At 40.5% G+C, this 20,245-nt stretch overlaps 1 protein-coding gene across 1 annotated transcript in view; it reads right to left on the bottom strand.

The window, feature by feature from the left end:
- The window catches only part of LOC139465039 (coiled-coil domain-containing protein AGAP005037-like), a 254,222-nt gene that overhangs the window by 14,003 nt on the left and 219,974 nt on the right, over nt 1–20,245 (bottom strand). The window contains exons 5-12 of the mRNA XM_071246726.1: nt 15,139–15,340; nt 12,387–12,585; nt 9,962–10,127; nt 8,499–9,003; nt 7,947–8,166; nt 5,827–5,844; nt 3,469–3,638; nt 1,467–1,499 (exon numbers count right to left, since the gene is read on the bottom strand). Of these exons, the coding sequence (XP_071102827.1) occupies nt 1,467–1,499; nt 3,469–3,638; nt 5,827–5,844; nt 7,947–8,166; nt 8,499–9,003; nt 9,962–10,127; nt 12,387–12,585; nt 15,139–15,340 (1,513 nt within the window). The remainder of the gene's footprint in view (nt 1–1,466; nt 1,500–3,468; nt 3,639–5,826; nt 5,845–7,946; nt 8,167–8,498; nt 9,004–9,961; nt 10,128–12,386; nt 12,586–15,138; nt 15,341–20,245) is intronic.

Below are 20,245 nucleotides of genomic sequence, written 5' to 3'. Positions count from 1 at the left end.
TGCACAGAGGTATCGTATCTGAGTCACAGATCTTATTTTAATGCTTGGAGGTACTGACACACCAGAGTTCTAGAAGTTCCCAGAAGACACCACACAACATGGAGGGCGTGGTACAATCTGAGTTGGAAGGGAGAGGTGGGGAAGGGGACGTAAGCATGTGGTCAATGTGGCCACACACCCACAGGTGAAAGGGGGGGGGATGTGATATTGTAATGGTGGATGCACTTCAAACCTCAGACACACACTCGTCCCGATTAAAACTTTGTTGTCATGCATAGTGTATGATGCATTAGTGCCAGGTCGAACAGGCTTGTCAATATTTGGATATATATACTACTCAAAAGAATATAAGAACACCCGATTTTTCATATGAGTTTTGTTAATCTGTCAGTGCAGGATCCATGCAAAAGAACAGCCAATTTTTTATAATACTATAGTTAATATGTCACGGCCAAAACAGGTTAAATGTAGTCACATGTATGAAAAACATCTGGTGTTCTTTAACTTCTTTTGAGCAGTATATTGATTGGAGGAATTATTAGGCATACAGTTGTTAGAACTGAACTTCATAATTTGACCAGAGCTGCTTTAAAATGGTTTGTTTAAGACGAGATATGTGGCTGTTTGAAGATCGCTGGCCTGGACCTGATCACCGCAAGATTTCAGGGCTAACTGGATACAACATCAGTATGAACAAGCCAGCCAGCTATGTGTGAGTGAGTGAATTTGGGTTGATGCCAGTTTAAATCTTATTCCAGGCACTGAAGAGTACCATGTCAGGTGTACACGTACCCATGTTGGGAATCAAACCAGATCATCCTTGGATGAACCAAACACTTATCCACTACCCCACAGCATTTAGTCACCCTTAATGTATGGGGTACATAAACCATGTACAGGCAGCTGTGGTGTCTGTACCCCTCACCCATTCATCACCTAATATCAGCTCTTCTATATGTATACCAGGGGCTACAGATCCACCCATTAGAAAATTGGGCCATTTGCTCCGTAGGATTCACAGTGAACTTCTACATCTTTGATTGAGTATTAATCATGAAAACATATAAACCAATCTCTTCCTTAATCACCTATCCACAAATATGTAAATATTTAATCTACCATGAACTTTGAATACATATTCCAAATTGAAAACAACACCAGTAGAGGTTTTAATGGGGCCGCCATCTTGTTTTCCTAAACATTTACTGTTGTATATTTGTTGATGAGGAGATACGGAACTGTAGCTAAAGCACAGGATATGTGTGCTACAAGCTTTTTAAACTCCAAGAATCAAGTTCCAATTATGCTTATAACGCTCTGGTCAAATTTGACGGAAAACCTTCCACCCATAACTACGTGATACGTTTGTGAAGGTTTAGGCACTGCATGATGCATGTTTGTTAGGTAAGGCAGCGGGTAGCAACACATGTCGAACTATATGCGTTATCCTTCACCGATATTAGTACCTGTCACTGTCACCTTCCGCTCTGTGTTATATGCTGAAATAGACATGTCACGTGTTATGGTTACCATGGTTACAAAATGCAGCAATCACAGTTGTGTCCCTTTGATGTCCCTGTACTGTATACCGATACTAAACTGGAGATGCAGCTTGAATGTACTGTGTTCTCATGCATGACGTCCTCATGCAACATTCTCTCAATTTATTGGATCTAGATATTATTTTGTTATGGATCCGCTGACACTAAAAGTCATGAATGTTGAATAAATATACTTCAAGTTTGACGCTTATGTTATTACTGTTGAGCCTGATATCGGAACACCCCACATCACATTATTTTACTGTCCCCAAAATATCTATACTGACCAAAAAAATTGCTCTTTTATATCTTAACAAATTGCACCTTTATATCTTTACTTTATAACATATAAATCAAATATCAAGTCCCCACAAACATTGATGCTTATGTCAGTCACATCCGCTAGAAATTAGCGTTAACAAATGCCTTTAACAAATTGTTTAAAAAATATACAAAAATTAAAATATACAAAATAATTTTAAAAATTAAACCCTAACTGCCATTTAATAAGAATTAAATGAAAATATATTAATTAATTTATTGTGACCTAAACATTAACGCTTTCCACATTTATTCCTTGGAGTAGGTGAGAGAGTTTAGTAAGATAATGTCCTCGACCAATGACGTCTACATTTTTCAATGGTGTTAGTTGCTAGGTAATATAAGTTCCTGGCAATATACAGAGATCAGGCTGCAATATTCAGAGAAATGTCAGAGGTTATGAAAGAAAATGAATCACAATAGCAAATGGTTAGGAGAGGATGAACTAAAGACATACAGGCATATAGTGTGAGTGAGTGAGTGAGTGAGTTGGGTTTAATGTCACTTTGAACAGTATTTCAGTTATATCATGGCACATAAGCCTAAAGTCTGGTTAACAGATCAAGGATCATAACTGGTGGGAATCTGATTCATCCATAATCAGTGAATCCTCCCATTGCCAAGGGATGCAACTCTGCACAATGAAACAGTTCTTTGACCACTGGGACACCCATGTCTCCAAGACATAGAGAAGAACAGTGAACACTAATGTATTGATATCAAGAACACAAATGGGAACAGTGAACACTACTGTGTTGATATCATGAACACAGATAGGAACAGTTAACACTATTGTGTTGATATCATGAACACAGATAGGAACAGTGAACACTATTGTGTTGATATGAACACAAATGGGAACAGTGAACACTACTGTGTTGATATCATGAACACAGATGGGAACAGTGAATACTATTGTGTTGATATCATGAACACAAACGGGAACAGTTGATATCATGAATATGTGAACACCACATAACATAGGTATCGTCATCTTCACAGGACAATGAACTGACAGACAGGCATACAAGCATTGACAGCTAATCACATCACATACTGATGATAAAGATACAACACAATCATCATCATCATCAACCGCTAGAGGCATCCTCAGAATAGTCTTCACATTTCCTTGATTTTCCACACAATGAGAGTCAATTGCACCCTGATAAAGCATAACAGAGCTGATATTTATTTTGGAGAAAAAACCTACCTGCTCAAAGGATGAGATATTCCTGCTGTAAGTGTATTTTACTCCTGAGTGCCAAGTGATCAACTTGCGACCACCCGAGACCACTCTCCATCTTCAGAGTTCTAGCCACACAACACTACCTCATGCGATCATGGACTCGCCTCTCCTTGCAATATTATGTGCTTATCCTTTGAAGAATTCAAACTTGTCTGGCATCGACAACAAAATACTTACCCCAATGTCTGTTCTTCATCAAACCCATACCATAGAAACAGGCACTAAAAAAATATCCCAAAGGTACGACCCGTTCCGAGTAAGGAATAGAACAAATTGTTATTTCAGTGACCATGGAGGTGTGGTAATTGCTTGGTTAGATGAACTATTGTGTGTTGGAGTTTGTGGATGTGTACTTACTGCTGGCTGTTGAACCAGGGAAGGTCTCCGAACTGTCGGACGTCGACACAGCACTGCTGGAATGGCCGCCATTTCTCTCTAGACTGTTAGACCGGCTGTCTGCCTTGACGGTATTATGCACCCATGCAGTCAGGCTGGCCAGCTGTGCTTCCATCTTGTCTATACGGTTTCTGGAGAAGCCAAACAGACAAACAACTTTGACGAGCGATCGGAAAGGGTCCTCAATGCAGATAAACACCTCTCGATCACAGTGGATGCAAATAAACCTGCCAAAAATCAATTTCTGTAAACAGAATTTACAGAACACATTGGCGACTCTTCGGAGCCTGATGTATTATGTCATTCCCCAGATTCCAAGTTTTTAGCTTCCTTGACAGCTCACAGCAATGTGAAAGGAGGCACTTTTTGTTGCTGAAGGAAATTTAAGACATTTCTACTTGCTGAGGGAAATTTAAAACACTTCTAGTTGCTGAAGGGAAGTTATGACACTTCTCCTTGCCAAGGGGAAGTTATGACATTTCTAGTTGCTGAGGGGAAGTTATGACACTTCTACCTGCCGAGGGGAAGTTATGACATTTCTAGTTGCTGAGGGAGATTTAAAACACTTCTAGTTGCTGAAGGGAAGTTATGACACTTCTCCTTGCCGAGGGGAAGTTATGACATTTCTAGTTGCCGAGGGGAAGTTATGACATTTCTAGTTGCCGAGGGGAAGTTATGACACTTCTCCTTGCCGAGGGGAAGTTATGACATTTCTAGTTGCCGAGGGGAAGTTATGACACTTCTCCTTGCCGAGGGGAAGTTATGACATTTCTAGTTGCCGAGGGGAAGTTATGACACTTCTACTTGCCGAGGGGAAGTTATGACATTTCTAGTTGCTGGGAGGGAATTAAGACACTGACTGTTGCTGGGAGGAAATTAAGACACTGCTTGTTTCTTTGGAAAAATTAGGACACTTCTTGTTTCTTTGGGAAAATTAAGATGCTGTATGTTGCTTCAGGCAAATTAGGACACTGCTTGTTTCTATCGGAAAAATTAACCTATGCCTGTTCCTTGGGGAAAATTAACACCCTGCATGTTGAAAGGGGGAGATTAAGACACTTCTTTTTACTGGAGGGGAAATTAGGACACTGCTTGCTGCTGGTGGGAAGATTTTGACTGCTAGTTGGTTAAGGGGAAAACTTGGACACTGTTTGCTTCCTGGGGAAAAAGTACGACACTGCTTGTTGGTTGAGACAAATTACGACACTGCTTGTTAGTGGGGGGGCATTAGGACACTGCTTGTTGGTTGTGACAAATTAAGACACTGCTTGTTAATGGGGGGGGGGGGGGGGGCATTAGGACACTGCTTGTTGGTTGTGACAAATTAAGACACTGCTTGTTAATGGGGGGGCATTAGGACACTGCTTGTTGCTGGGGACAAATTAAGACACTGCTCGTTGCTGGGAAAAATTAAGACACTGCTTGTTGGTTGAGGCTAATTAAGACGCTGTTTGTTGATTGGGGCAATTTGAGACACTGCTTGTTTCTGGGGGCAAATTAAGACACTTATTGCTAGGAGGATGTGGGGAGAGGATTAACAACTTCTGTCACAATGTGGCAACAAGCGCAGAATGTACTCACAAACAAACATTACAATTCCTATATTCAGCAACGATAATATATGGCCTTATAAAAATCCAATATTTAAAACTGCAAAAATGGCACAGTTGATCGTAGTGTTAAGATACTGTGCACTAACTGTTAGATTGTAACTTTGACTAATAAAGTGAGACTCAATGTTATAAGATTTGTTTGTTTGTTGTTTAACGCCCCACTCAGCAATATTCCAGCTATATGACGGCAGTCTGTAAATAATCGAGTCTGGACCAGACCAGTGATTGACATCATGAGCATCCAACCACACAATTGGGATCAATGACATGCATAAAAAAAGGCACCGAGCCTGACCACCCGATCCCATTGGTCGCCTCATACGACAAGCATAGTCACCTTTTATGTCCAGCATGGGTTGCTGAAGACCTATTCTACCCCGGATCTTTACAGGTCGAATGTTATAAGAAGGCTAATGTTATTAGAATTACCAATAAGATTAAGAAGTTACATCAGAAAAGAATTCTTAGTGTTCCACTATAGTGCTGGCATGTACCTCTGCAGAACAGACTCATTTCAGAGGAGTCTGCTACGACCAACTGAACAGTGCTCACAGATAGTTAGTTTAGGTTTAGAGATCGGTCTGAGCATGTGCATGTTACTGAACCTCTAGCATAGATATATTGATTGCAAGCTTTGTGAAATGCATCTGCTACCAAGCAAGCAGGCGCACATTCCCGCCACCAGGGGAAGAAAAAGAAAAATCACCTGTGTCTTAATGAGGACCTTCGGGAATAGAACAGATTCAAAATGTTCAAAACTCTATTTCATACAAGTTTATGATTTCTTTCACAGATATGCAATATCGTACTCGATGTAATAAACGCCCAGGGTGCTCTCAAAATTAGAAATAGGGGGCTCTTACTAGAATGGTATTTTGGTGGAAAAAAACAGTTGACAGCCTGAAATGTTTATATATGACAGATATATTTTTTCCAGAATTTAATTGCCCATAATTAGGGTGCATATAACACACGATATTATATTATACACGAATAAATAAGTCTTGTGTACATTGATCAATCGGAAGGGGTGCTAATTGGGATTGTTCACTAGCCAATATATTAACAAATATCGCCATGGGCGCTTATTAGAGCGGGGCGCTTATTACGTCGAATACGGTAGATTGGTTTTTGAATTTCAGTTCATTTTGTGGATATGACTTAATAACCAATGTAAAATTATTAGATAAATCACAAAATGGAAACTAAATGACAAATCTCAACCAACACATTTGCTCCATCTTGAATGGTTTTGTCACAGTTTAAGCTTGTATCATGAAGCTTTCACTTCCAAAACTGGCTCCCACAGGAGATATCCTTGGGTGATATCAAGTGATATCCACATTGTAGATATCGCTGCAATGAAATTGCATCACAATGCTTTGCAGACCATTGTGACGTCATTGTTACCATGACGTCACAATCAAATGACATCACTAATGGCTCGACTACTGAAGCTGTTAGCAGTACTTTTCACACTGCTTATTTCTGTATTAAAACTGAAAAAGTTGGAAGAATGATGTTGGATGATAAATAAAGTCTCACCCTTGTGTCTTTTGATATGAAAAATATCAACACAAGTTGATAAAAGTGGAAAAACTCCTTGGCAAGCGTCAGAGTTTTTTCACTTTTATCAACTCGTGTTGATATATTTCATATCAAAAGACACGATGGAGAGATTCTATATATGTCCTTAGTTGGTTTATAAATGTTTTACTTCAATATCGATTGTCTCATTGAAAAGAAAATGTACCAAAATACATCTACATAGGAAATAACTCACAAATCATATCATGGCATAATCCCTGCAAATATTACCATAAAATTATGAATATTTTGAAAACATAACATTGTGTTAGGTTGTTTTGTCAGATATATATCAATCAATTTGAACATTTCTGATAATTGTTTATTTACATTTACATTTGAGTAGGTTGGTGGCATTGCCAAAATAAGAGTGTTATGAGAAATTAATTCACGTTATATATCAACCAACTAATGAAAAATAAAAAGGCCTGGAATGGTGAGAGACTATTTTCCCATGTTTATAACGAACATGCTTATAACAAACTTCCGGATATAACATAATGTTTCTTGGTCAGGTCCATCTTGTGTATATATGTATATATGTATATATGTTGTACATATGCTTATAATGAACTATGGTTATAACAAATTAAAATTAGTGGCCCCTTTGAGTTCGTTATAACCGTAGTTTACTGTAATTTGGAGCTCAACAAATAAGGCATCTGAGGCAGGTAGGTGAAGCGAGGGGAAATAGGGCTTTATGTCATGTTCAGGACTATTTCATCTTTATAGCGATGTGCTGTAGTGTGTGGCTGCCTGTACTAGTCTGGACTAGTCTGGTTTCATAGTGCTAGCCCACTGAGGTACTATGCTGCAGTTTGAAATGGATACCCCACTCAGACACAGTATACCGACTCTGAGCCAACCTGTTTTATTCCTTTAATACAAGGCAGGGCGACAACAAATATATCTTTGATATATCTTTGATATATATTGGTATGACACGGCCAGGGAATAAACGACCACATTCCACTCTCCAGACAGATGCTCTATCCACTAGACCAGTGTTTAGCCCACAAAGAATACCAATGCTCTCTACACTGCATGTCATAAAAAGCAATGAATGTTGATTATATACTATTTCTCTCAGTCATTCTCAAGGTCTTAAAGCAACTTCTACTAAAAATAGTTCTTATTAATTCCCAAACTCTTAATTTGTGATCAAAACCACTCAAGATTTTGGAGACATATGTTAATGAGGAGATAGAAGCAAGCTAGAAGACAAGCAGAGGCACAAACATTGGTTCGTTGTACTTGGTGTCTGAGTCGGACGGTTGGGGGGTGAGGCTTCGTGCTCTCGGGACCACAGTGTCTCTCTCGGGGGTCACGCGGTAACTCTGCGACCTCTGGTAGGGCGGCTCCTGGTTTGGAACTTGACCCTGACCTTGACCTTGAGCTCCTGACATTGGTGCGAAAGTGAGAGAGTGTCTGTTTTGGTTATTGTTTCTTGTTCCGTTTCCTGGAAGACAAAAGTAGTTCTCTAGCTGATGAACCAGATCCCTGAGATTACTCAGTACGCCAAAGGGAGTTGAGAATGTAAATTAAATGTACAATTATCCAGGGAACCTATTCTGTCCTGGAATCTCCACAGAGAGACAAGCATAGGGTACAGGGGACCTATTATGTCCTGGAATCCCCACAGGGAGACAAGCATGGGGTACAGGGGACCTATTCTGTCCTGGAATCCCCACAGGGAGACAAGCATGGGGTACTAAGGACTTAGTCTGACACATCTGGACAAGAAGCCTGACATCCTAGAGCTTCAGAGTGTACAGCAACAATTATACTTACGTAGTTCCACTGGAGGGACGGTAGCTCTCTGAGGGGCGTGGACAGTGTGGGCGCGGACACTGTGCGCGACGTAGGTCTGAGGGGGCTGGGGGGCCCCTGGCTGCTGGTGGTATCCGTACACTGGCTCGTAGTGGGATGAGGTCCCGGGGGGTGAGAAGGGGCGGTGAGGTGGGGGGCCAGTCGGAGAAGCCGCCTGACCACGTAAATCTCTCTGATATGCAGGCAACGTTTCGTAATTCCCGTTACTGCCACCGTTCACTGATGGAGGGTATCCATTTCTCATCTGTTGATGTTCTGGAATAGTTCTTAGCATAGCCCTCTCGGGCGTCGGCAATCTTTCCGGGGAGGCACGTGTTCTGGCTGGTCCTACGGATAATGACCTTGGCCGATCTACTTCTGGTGTATGTGACCTTGACCTTCTTTCAACTTCCCACATACGCTGGTCATCAATGATTTCTTGGTAGTGGTTGGTTAACTGTGCGGGTAAACTACGCGTCTTCGCATACTGAAATATGTAACAAGGAAAAAGTGAGATTTGCATTGTTGTCAAACATTTATATGACTACAGCATTTTCTGATGGAGAAGTATGTCTACACACCAACTCTATAAAAGATTTTTGTGTGATCACTTAACTAACTGAACTAAAAGCTAAACAAACAGACACTCAGTCATTGCAATGCACCACTGCTGGTGACATCACGGCGATGTGTGTGAACTAGATTACCTACTTGAACCTAGATGAATGAGATGACGTCACATTGGAATGTGATGATATAGATCTGGAATGTGATGACATCGGTGTGGAATGTAATGACATTACTCTGGAATGAGATGACGTCACACTGGAATGTGATGACGTCATCCTGGAATGTGATGACGTCAGTCTGGAATGTGTTGACATCAGTCTGGAATGTGATGATGTCACCCTGGAATGTGATGACGTCACACTGGAATGAGATGACGTCACACTGGAATGTGATGATGTCACATTGGAATGTGATGACATAGATCTGGAATGTGATGACATCAGTGTGGAATGTGATGACATAACTCTGGAATGAGATGACGTCACACTGGCATGTGATGACATCAGTCTGGAATTTCCATTTCGCCAAGCAGAATGACATTTTAAAAAGTTGATATTGAGAAAAAAAGATACTTATCAAGAGAAGTATTCATACGCTGAAAAAAGTCCAAAAGATTTCTGCTCTTCTGATCCCATTTAACAATGTATTTTTTCCACCACTCAGATTGCAGCACACATTCCCATACATTCCCAATGTGATATGTTTGATATTTCACAGAATTTCTGCAGTAAAATTGTTACGATAAAACACATTTCTGTGAATCCCTATACTATTAGAAATGCAACAACTGTCTGATCCACCAAAGCATCTGTATTTGTGTCCAGGTGGTAATTGTGGTTGTATTAATCTGAAGAAAAAAGAAACAGCAGTTCTACCTCTTCTCGAACCACAGCATCAAGGTCGCGGGCAGGTTTGGGGGGAGCTTGTTGAGACTTGGCCTGAACAGAACGACCACGTAGCGCTGGTGGGTACTCCTTCACTCTCTGGGGCTCAATACTCTCACACTCATGGATCTTCAGCAGCGACCGGTCCTTGATGTCTCTGAGGAACAAGGCAGACCAGAAAGCTTAGATGTGTGACACAAAGTAGATTGTTCCTACCTGAGATCTAAACAATGGAGATTGTTCCTACCTGAGATCTAAACAATGGAGATTGTTCCTACCTGAGATCTAAACAATGGAGATTGTTCCTACCTGAGATCTAAACAATGGAGATTGTTCCTACCTGAGACCTAATACAATAGAGATAGTTCCTACATGAGATCTAAACAATGGAGATTGTTCCTACCTGAGATCTAAACAATGGTGATTGTTCCTACATGAGATCTAATACAATGGAGATTGTTCCTACCTGAGACCTACTACAATAGAGATTGTTCCTACCTGAGATCTAAACAATGGAGATTGTTCCTACCTGAGACCTAATACAATAGAGATAGTTCCTACATGAGATCTAATACAATGGAGATTGTTCCTACCTGAGACCTAATACAATAGAGATAGTTACTACCTGAGACCTAATACAATAGAGATAGTTATTACCTGAGACCTAATACAATAGAGATAGTTATTACCTGAGACCTACCACAATGGAGATTGTTCCTACCTGAGATCTATACAATGGAGATTGTTCCTACCTGAGATCTAATACAATGGAGATTTTTCCTACCTGAGACCTAATACAATAGAGATAGTTCCTACCTGAGACCTACTACAATGGTGATTGTTCCTATCTGAGATCTAATACAATGGAGATTTTTCCTACCTGAGATCTAATACAATAGAGATAGTTCCTACCTGAGACCTACTACAATGGTGATTGTTCCTACCTGAGATCTAATACAATGGAGATTTTTCCTACCTCAGATCTAATACAATGGAGATTGTTCCTACCTGAGACCTAATACAACAGACATAGTTACTACCTGAGATCTAATACAATGGAGATTTTTCCTACCTGAGATCTAATACAATAGAGATAGTTCCTACCTGAGACCTACTACAATGGTGATTGTTCCTACCTGAGACCTAATACAACAGACATAGTTACTACCTGAGGCCTAATACAATAGAGATAGTTCCTACCTGAGACCTACTACAATGGTGATTGTTCCTACCTGAGGCCTAATACAATAGAGATTGTTCCTACATGACACCTACTACAATGGTGATTGTTCCTACCTGAGGCCTAATACAATAGAGATAGTTCCTACCTGAGACCTACTACAATGGTGATTGTTCCTACCTGAGACCTACTACAATGGTAATGGTTCCTACATGAGACCTAATACAATGGTGATTGTTCCTACCTGAGACCTACTACAATGGTAATGGTTCCTACATGAGACCTAATACAATAGAGATAGTTCCTACCTGAGACCTACTACAATGGTGATTGTTCCTACATGACACCTACTACAATGGTAATGGTTCCTACATGAGACCTAATACAATGGTGATTGTTCCTACCTGAGACCTACTACAATGGTAATGGTTCCTACATGAGACCTAATACAATGGTGATTTTTCCTACCTGAGATCTAATACAAAGAAGATTTTTCCTACCTGAGACCTAATACAACAGACATAGTTACTACCTGTGACCTAATACAATAGAGATAGTTACTACCTGAGACCTAATACAATAGAGATAGTTACTACCTGAGACCTAATACAATAGAGATAGTTCCTACCTGAGGCCTACTACAATGGTGATTGTTCCTACCTGAGACCTAATACAACAGACATAGTTACTACCTGTGACCTAATACAATAGAGATAGTTACTACCTGAGACCTAATACAATAGAGATAGTTCCTACCTGAGGCCTACTACAATGGTGATTGTTCCTACCTGAGACCTAATACAACAGACATAGTTACTACCTGAGGCCTAATACAATAGAGATAGTTCCTACCTGAGACCTACTACAATGGTGATTGTTCCTACCTGAGATCTAATACAATAGAGATTGTTCCTACATGACACCTACTACAATGGTGATTGTTCCTACCTGAGGCCTAATACAACAGACATAGTTACTACCTGAGACCTACTACAATGGAGATAGTTACTACCTGAGGCCTACTACAATGGTAATGGTTCCTACATGAGACCTAATACAATGGTGATTGTTCCTACCTGAGACCTACTACAATGGTGATTGTTCCTACATGACACCTACTACAATGATGATTGTGCCTACACGAGACCTAATACAATGGTGATTGTTCCTACATAAGACCTACTACAATGGTGATTGTTCCTACATGAGACCTACCACAATGGAGTGTGTTCCTACCTGAGATCTTCTAACTGGAAGTATATATTGGACTTGGGTTCTAGAACATAAATCTTTCTCTTCGGTGAGTCGAGAAATTCCATAGACAGCTTCTCTGGGAAAGACCTGACAAACAGGGCTCGGACAGTGTCCAGGCTGGTGATCTCATTGGGCAGCAAGGCTTTCTTGGTCTCATCGCGGAATATTAGAAACACCAACCCTGAAATAAACAGGACAATTTACAAGTTCCTGAATGACACATATACCACAATATATCTCTGTCATGTATTCACACATTTATGCTCGGGAGTATGCACGCCAAACACAACGGAACATAGAAGGAAGCCATCATAGTTTACTCAGACATCGCATCCACACATGACATCATCATATGACTTAACGAGATAATGTGTACTTGGATATTGCGGGAAACTGTATCACACAAGATGTCAACAACTATAAGGAGAATACACTACAATCTGTAAAACGCCATGTCCATGTAAGTCAGAAGATGACAAATCCCCCCTACCCCTACAATAGCAAAAGGCACCACTTCACTTCACCACCAAGTTTGGATGAAAAATCTTTCACAGTTTTCATGTTATGCTCCTGAAACGAAATATGGACGGACAAACCAGATGATGACTATATCCCCCGGCATTATATGCTGGGGGGATAAAGATATCACACACTACACATACAAATGTATATGCAGGTAAAATTTAGAGAACAGCTCATGTATGTAAAACATGAAATATACAACAGCAGATGGACGTAAAACATGAAATATACATCACCACTTACAAATGAGACGTCCCATAGGAAAACAGCAGGAATAACAACAGTGAGCCAATATCGCCTCTCACCCCATCCCATATCAGCCAATTCGCAAACTCAGTAAACTGCTCTTCATTTGACCATCAACAACACAAGTTTAATTGGATTTTGAGAAGCCAATCCTCACACCGCTGTGATTGCAGGAACAGATTGGCAGTGTCTCCAATAGACAGCACGTAGACTCACACGATCAATATGCCCATAAAGAATTGAGGAATTATTGAACACAGACGCTAGGTGTTTTTGTGCCTACGGAGGTTTTCAGGAAGTGTGGAGGTACTATTTCCCACACACACTTACAGCATCTACTTTGAGTCTACTGTAAGACCGTCCATATTATACTGTTCATTTTTCATGTCCATACTAAGTTACAAAGGTGAGGTGAGGTGAGGTGGGATGAAAAGGGGTTCAAAGTTGGGTTCAAGGTTATTGTGCTTAAACAGCAATGTACTTGTATGTGTGTGGTGAAACTGCGTTCAAGATTATTGCACTCATATAACATTGTGTGAGTGAGTGAGTGAGGGAGGGAGGATGCTTGTACAAGTCTGGAATTATGCCTGTTGTATAGTGCTAGCCCACTGAGATACTATGCCACAGTTTAACAAATATACCCTACTCAGAGAGAACCAATCCTTGCATGTCAACGTCGAGCACCAAACAGGGTTACAAGTGAATTGAAATGCGGTTAAATGTTGCGTTAAATATTATTGCACTTATACAGCAACGTATAAAAAGTGCCTATCTTTGAGGTTAGCTCACACTTTGATCATTATTGAGCTATGTCTAAGTGCAACTGTTAAATATTTTAACAAAAAGGAGGGTTCACAAGACTATGAATTAATTTAATAAACTAGGAATTTAAAAAAAAAAAAATTTCCAGGACAGGAGGTAAATATTTAAGTAGGTAAATGGGTGAATATAAACATACTTCTTTAGTTTTGAGTGGATGGTAATATTGGACCGGAAACACAAAACAAGCACCAGATGGCCTCACTCAGGTAATCAGGCAGAAAGCTCTGCAACTTGCAGTCATGCCTCATTGATTAAACCAAAATGGGCATAAAATATTAATACTGTAGGTGCTTAATAAATTGAGCAAATAGAAAAGAGACCATTGCTAGACCGTGTATTAGGACTTGTGTGGAAGAACCTGACTGACAGAGTGAGAGAGTGTACTCCTACCACTGTTCATTGTACTGGAAGGGGTTTGGAAGGGGGTCTGTTGAAAGTACTGCATGACCTCAAGATGTACATACAGGTCTGTTCTGTGTGGAGCATGTACTGTGTGGAATGTCTTTGCCGATACGTACAAGTCATACGTATCAGGTCTGTCGAAGGTCCTGAGAATACCGGACCCAAAGATCTGTTGAAAGTATTGAGAGCACAAGACCAGCTAACAGTTATGTTGAATGTATTGAGAACAAAAGACTCCGCCATAGATCTGTTGAATGTATTGAGAACAAAAGACTCCCCGAAAGTTCTGTTGAATGTATTGAGAACACAAGACTCCCCCAAAGTTCTGTTGAATGTATTGAGAACACAAGACTCCCTCCACAGTTATGTTGAATGTATTGAGAACACAAGACTCCCCCAAAGTTCTGTTGAATGTATTGAGAACAAAAGACTCCCCCATAGATCTGTTGAATGTATTGAGAACAAAAGACTCCCTCAAAGATCTGTTGAATGTATTGAAAACCCAAGACTCCCCCATAGATCTGTTGAATGTATTGAGAACACAAGACTCCCTCCACAGTTATGTTGAATGTATTGAGAACACAAGACTCTGCCAATAAATCTGTTGAATGTATTGAGAACATAAGACTCCGCCAATAGATCTGTTGAATGTATTGAGAACACAAGACTCACCAACAGATATGTTGAATGCATTCAGAACACAAGACTCCCCCCACAGTTATGTCAAAGGTACCGGACTCACCTATAGGTCTGTCGAATGTACTGGATGAGCTGCGCACTATCGGCAGGCTGGACCTTGTGAAGCCTCCCCGCTGGAAACTGCTAGGGGGCAGATCAACGTCGGACATCGTACCCGAGTCATATTCCATAGACCGATTGTGATCGGGGTTGTAGGTTACGATCGTCGTGCGCCGCCGCTGGTGATCACGCTGCCGTGGCTGCTGCTGCAAATACAAATAAATTTAAGTTTTATTCATGTCTGTCAATGGTCTTCTTTCTACAATTCAATAGAAACTTAAGAGGGAAAAGACAATGTCTGGTATAGTTCTTGGTATAAGCCTTGGTACAAGCTCTTGCATATTATCTGGTATAGTACTTGGTAAAAGCCTTGGTATGTTATCTGGTACAGTTTCTGGTATAAGCTCTCGTATGTTATCTTGTACAGTTTCTGGTATAAGCTCTCGTATGTTATCTGGTACAGTTTCTAGTATAAGCCCGTGTATGTTATCTGGTACAGTTTCTGGTATAAGCCCTGGTATGTTATCTGTTACAGTTTCTGGTATAACCCCTTGTATATTATCTGATACAGTTTCTGGTATAATCCCTGGTATGTTATCTTGTACAGTTTCTGGTATAAGCCCGGATATGTTATCTGGTACAGTTTCTAGTATAAGCCCGGATATGTTATCTGGTACAGTTTCTAGTATAAGGCCTGGTATGTTATCTGGTACAGTTTCTAGTATAAGGCCTGGTATGTTATCTGGTACAGATTCTAGTATAAGCCCTGGTATGTTATCTGGTACAGTTTCTAGTATAAGGCCTGGTATGTTATCTGGTACAGATTCTAGTATAAGCCCTGGTATGTTATCTGGTACAGTTTCTGGTATAAGCCTTGGTATGTTATCTGGTACAGTTTCTAGTATAAGGCCTGGTATGTTATCTGGTACAGTTTTTGGTATAAGCCCTGGTATGTTATCTGGTACAGTTTCTAGTATAAGGCCTGGTATGTTATCTGGTACAGTTTCTGGTATAAGCCCTGGTATGTTATCTGGTACAGTTTCTAATATATGGCCTGGTATATTATCTGATACAGTTTCTAGTATAAGGCCTGGTATGTTATCTGGTACAGATTCTAGTATAAGCCCTGGTATGTTATCTGGTACAGTTTCTAGTATAAGGCCTGGTATGTTATCTGGTACAGTTTCTGGTATAAGCCCTGGTATGTTATCTGGTACAGTTTCTAGTATAAGGCCTGGTATGTTATCTGGTACAGTTTCTAGTATAAGGCCTGGTATGTTATCTGGTACAGATTCTAGTATAAGCCCTGGTATGTTATCTGGTACAGTTTCTAGTATAAGGCCTGGTATGTTATCTGGTACAGATTCTAGTATAAGCCCTGGTATGTTATCTGGTACAGTTTCTGGTATAAGCCTTGGTATGTTATCTGGTACAGTTTCTAGTATAAGGCCTGGTATGTTATCTGGTACAGTTTTTGGTATAAGCCCTGGTATGTTATCTGGTACAGTTTCTAGTATAAGGCCTGGTATGTTATCTGGTACAGTTTTTGGTATAAGCCCTGGTATGTTATCTGGTACAGTTTCTAGTATATGGCCTGGTATATTATCTGGTACAGTTTCTGGTATAAGGCCTGGTATGTTATCTGGTACAGTTTTTGGTATAAGCCCTGGTATGTTATCTGGTACAGTTTCTAGTATAAGGCCTGGTATGTTATCTGGTACAGTTTTTGGTATAAGCCCTGGTATGTTATCTGGTACAGTTTCTAGTATATGGCCTGGTATATTATCTGGTACAGTTTCTGGTATAAGGCCTGGTATATTATCTGGTACAGTTTTTGGTATAAGCCCTGGTATGTTATCTGGTACAGTTTCTGGTATAAGCCTTGGTATGTTATCTGGTACAGTTTCTAGTATAAGGCCTGGTATATTATCTGGTACAGTTTTTGGTATAAGCCCTGGTATGTTATCTGGTACAGTTTCTAGTATATGGCCTGGTATATTATCTGGTACAGTTTCTGGTATAAGGCCTGGTATGTTATCTGGTACAGTTTCTGGTATAAGGCCTGGTATGTTATCTGGTACAGTTTCTAGTATAAGCCCTGGTATGTTATCTGGTACAGTTTCTAGTATAAGCCCTGGTATGTTATCTGGTACAGTTTCTAGTATAAGCCCTGGTATGTTATCTGGTACAGTTTCTGGTATAAGCCCTGGTATGTTATCTGGTACAGTTTCTAGTATAAGGCCTGGTATGTTATCTGGTACAGATTCTAGTATAAGCCCTGGTATGTTATCTGGTACAGTTTCTAGTATAAGGCCTGGTATGTTATCTGGTACAGTTTCTGGTATAAGCCCTGGTATGTTATCTGGTACAGTTTCTAGTATAAGCCCTGGTATGTTATCTGGTACAGTTTCTAGTATAAGGCCTGGTATGTTATCTGGTACAGTTTCTAGTATAAGCCCTGGTATGTTATCTGGTACAGTTTCTAGTATAAGGCCTGGTATGTTATCTGGTACAGTTTCTAGTATAAGGCCTGGTATGTTATCTGGTACAGTTTCTGGTATAAGCCCTGGTATGTTATCTGGTACAGTTTCTAGTATAAGCCCTGGTACAGTAATAACTGTTGCAGAGCCTGGCATAAGCTGTGGTTCAGTGGCCAATATACAGTTATCTAACCTCTCCAATTCAATATTGATTCTAAACTCACCCATTCAATACAAATTCTAAAATCTAAACTCACCCCCGCTACAGCTAACATAGTCAAGCTCACTACACTGCCACTACAGCTGACATGGTCCAGCTCACTACACTGCCACTACAGCTGACATGGTCCAGCTGACTACACTGCTGCCACTACAGCTGACATGGTCCAGCTGACTACACTGCCACTACAGCTGACATGGTCCAGCTCACTACACTGCCACTACAGCTGACATGGTCCAGCTCACTACACTGCCACTACAACTGACTACACTGCCACTACAACTGACTACACTGCCACTACAACTGACTACACTGCCACTACAGCTCACTACACTGGCACTAAAGCTGACATGGTCCAGCTCACTACACTGCCACTAAAGCTGACATGGTCCAGCTCACTACACTGCCACTAAAGCTGACATAGTCCAGCTCACTTCACTGCCGCTACAGCTGACATGGTCCAGCTCACTACACTGCCACTAAAGCTGACATAGTCCAGCTCACTTCACTGCCACTAAAGCTGACATGGTCCAGCTCACTTCACTGCCACTAAAGCTGACATAGTCCAGCTCACTTCACTGCCACTAAAGCTGACATGGTCCAGCTCACTTCACTGCCGCTACAGCTGACATAGTCCAGCTCACTTCACTGCCACTAAAGCTGACATAGTCCAGCTCACTTCACTGCCACTAAAGCTGACATAGTCCAGCTCACTTCACTGCCACTAAAGCTGACATAGTCCAGCTCACTTCACTGCCGCTACAGCTGACATGGTCCAGCTGACAACACTGCCACTACACAATGTCGGTCACCTGGGATGCACAGCCTCATAAGTAATTTACAAACACAACTCCCACAGGAGGCATCACATCGTTCCAATCATTGATAAATTGTTATCATTTACATGCTTATTAATTATTAAACCTCAGCCAAGCTGAAATACCAAAAACACAAGCAGCATGGCAACTCTGGTGACGTACACCTTTCATGGAGCAGCAATCAAGATATGACGTTATTTCTGGAGATGGTGAACGTTGGAATGTTGCCAGGAAATGCTCACACTTAGACCACAGGCATTTGAACCAGAGTAGGAATCTACATCATGTTTTTGACAGACACCAGACTCATGAAATAGGATTATGACAACCATTTCTCCATGAAAGATAATCCATGTCTCAATTCACTGCAACTAATGGCCTCCACATGCCCTTGAGTGTGAGCTGTGCAAGATAAATGATCTCTGACGTTCTTCATGGACATACTTAAGACTGCAAAATAACATGTCTGCTTGTTGGGGAAAGAACTTTTTTTTTCTGAGATATTTGCAAAATCATAATAGCTGTATTGTTTGGTTCAGATAAAACAAGTGGATGGGTTGTTGTGCATTCTGTTGTTCTAGGTTTACTTACTAACAACTGTGCCACAACGAAACTCTACAATATAGATGTGTTCTGAACATAAATTCAACAATTGCCAAAGAAGTCTGTCAAAATAACAGATATTTGAAAACATTGGTGAAAAAACATATCAAAGAAAGAAAGAAAGAAAGAAAGAAAGAAAGAAAGAAAGAAAGAAAGTACATATTCAAACTACTGATTTATTATCATGATGTCAGCCTAATGTACCAGGAAGTACACACCCAGACAGCACATGATCTAGCTTATGAAACACATGTTATCACATCATCTTATGCAATCAGACACAGGGATTGGTCAGTTATTGGCTATCTATATACATAACCTGGTCCATCCCTACCCATCCTGACCCATCCTATGGACAAAAACACAAAACTTTGAGGAGTGAATGAGTATGGCTAAATGCCGATTTGAACAGTATTCCGGACCCCGTGTGTCAGCTAGATGTTGGAATATAGCATGAAGTGATGCATGTCTCAGACGTCTACTGCTTCATGGAAACCACCAGCACGGCATGGTGCTGACAAACCACAATCAGAATAAATCTGGGATTCAAACCCATAACAGTTATGGGCTTGAGGAAGGGGCTCAACTCACAACAGTGAATCGCCATTTGGGCCACTGGGAGGCTACAATACTTTGGGACTTTCATAGTAACAGCTTTAAAGTTTTAAAATCAGTTTTAAAATAATCATGGTGTATCAATTAATGACACGACAGATTTTATTGTATTTTATTATAATATCTATGAAAGTCTTCTGTATGTATCACTGTATTGGCTATCCTACTTCAATCCTTGTTTGTTGTTTAACACTGTACCAGCAGGCATGAAACTAGTTTTACACCGCTTTTACCAATTATTCCAGTCACATGATATAATAAGACACCACCAATAATGAGCTTTAAACTGTGTACCCATGTGGGGAAATAAAACCTGAACTGTGTTTAACCTGACAAGTGAACACCGTAACCACTGGGCCACCCTACACATCTAGA

The sequence above is a fragment of the Haliotis cracherodii genome, unplaced genomic scaffold (assembly GCF_022045235.1).
Source record: "Haliotis cracherodii isolate W230 unplaced genomic scaffold, xgHalCrac1.p SCAF_17, whole genome shotgun sequence".
Classification (NCBI taxonomy): domain Eukaryota; kingdom Metazoa; phylum Mollusca; class Gastropoda; order Lepetellida; family Haliotidae; genus Haliotis; species Haliotis cracherodii.
This window is presented reverse-complemented; position numbering and strand designations above follow the sequence as displayed.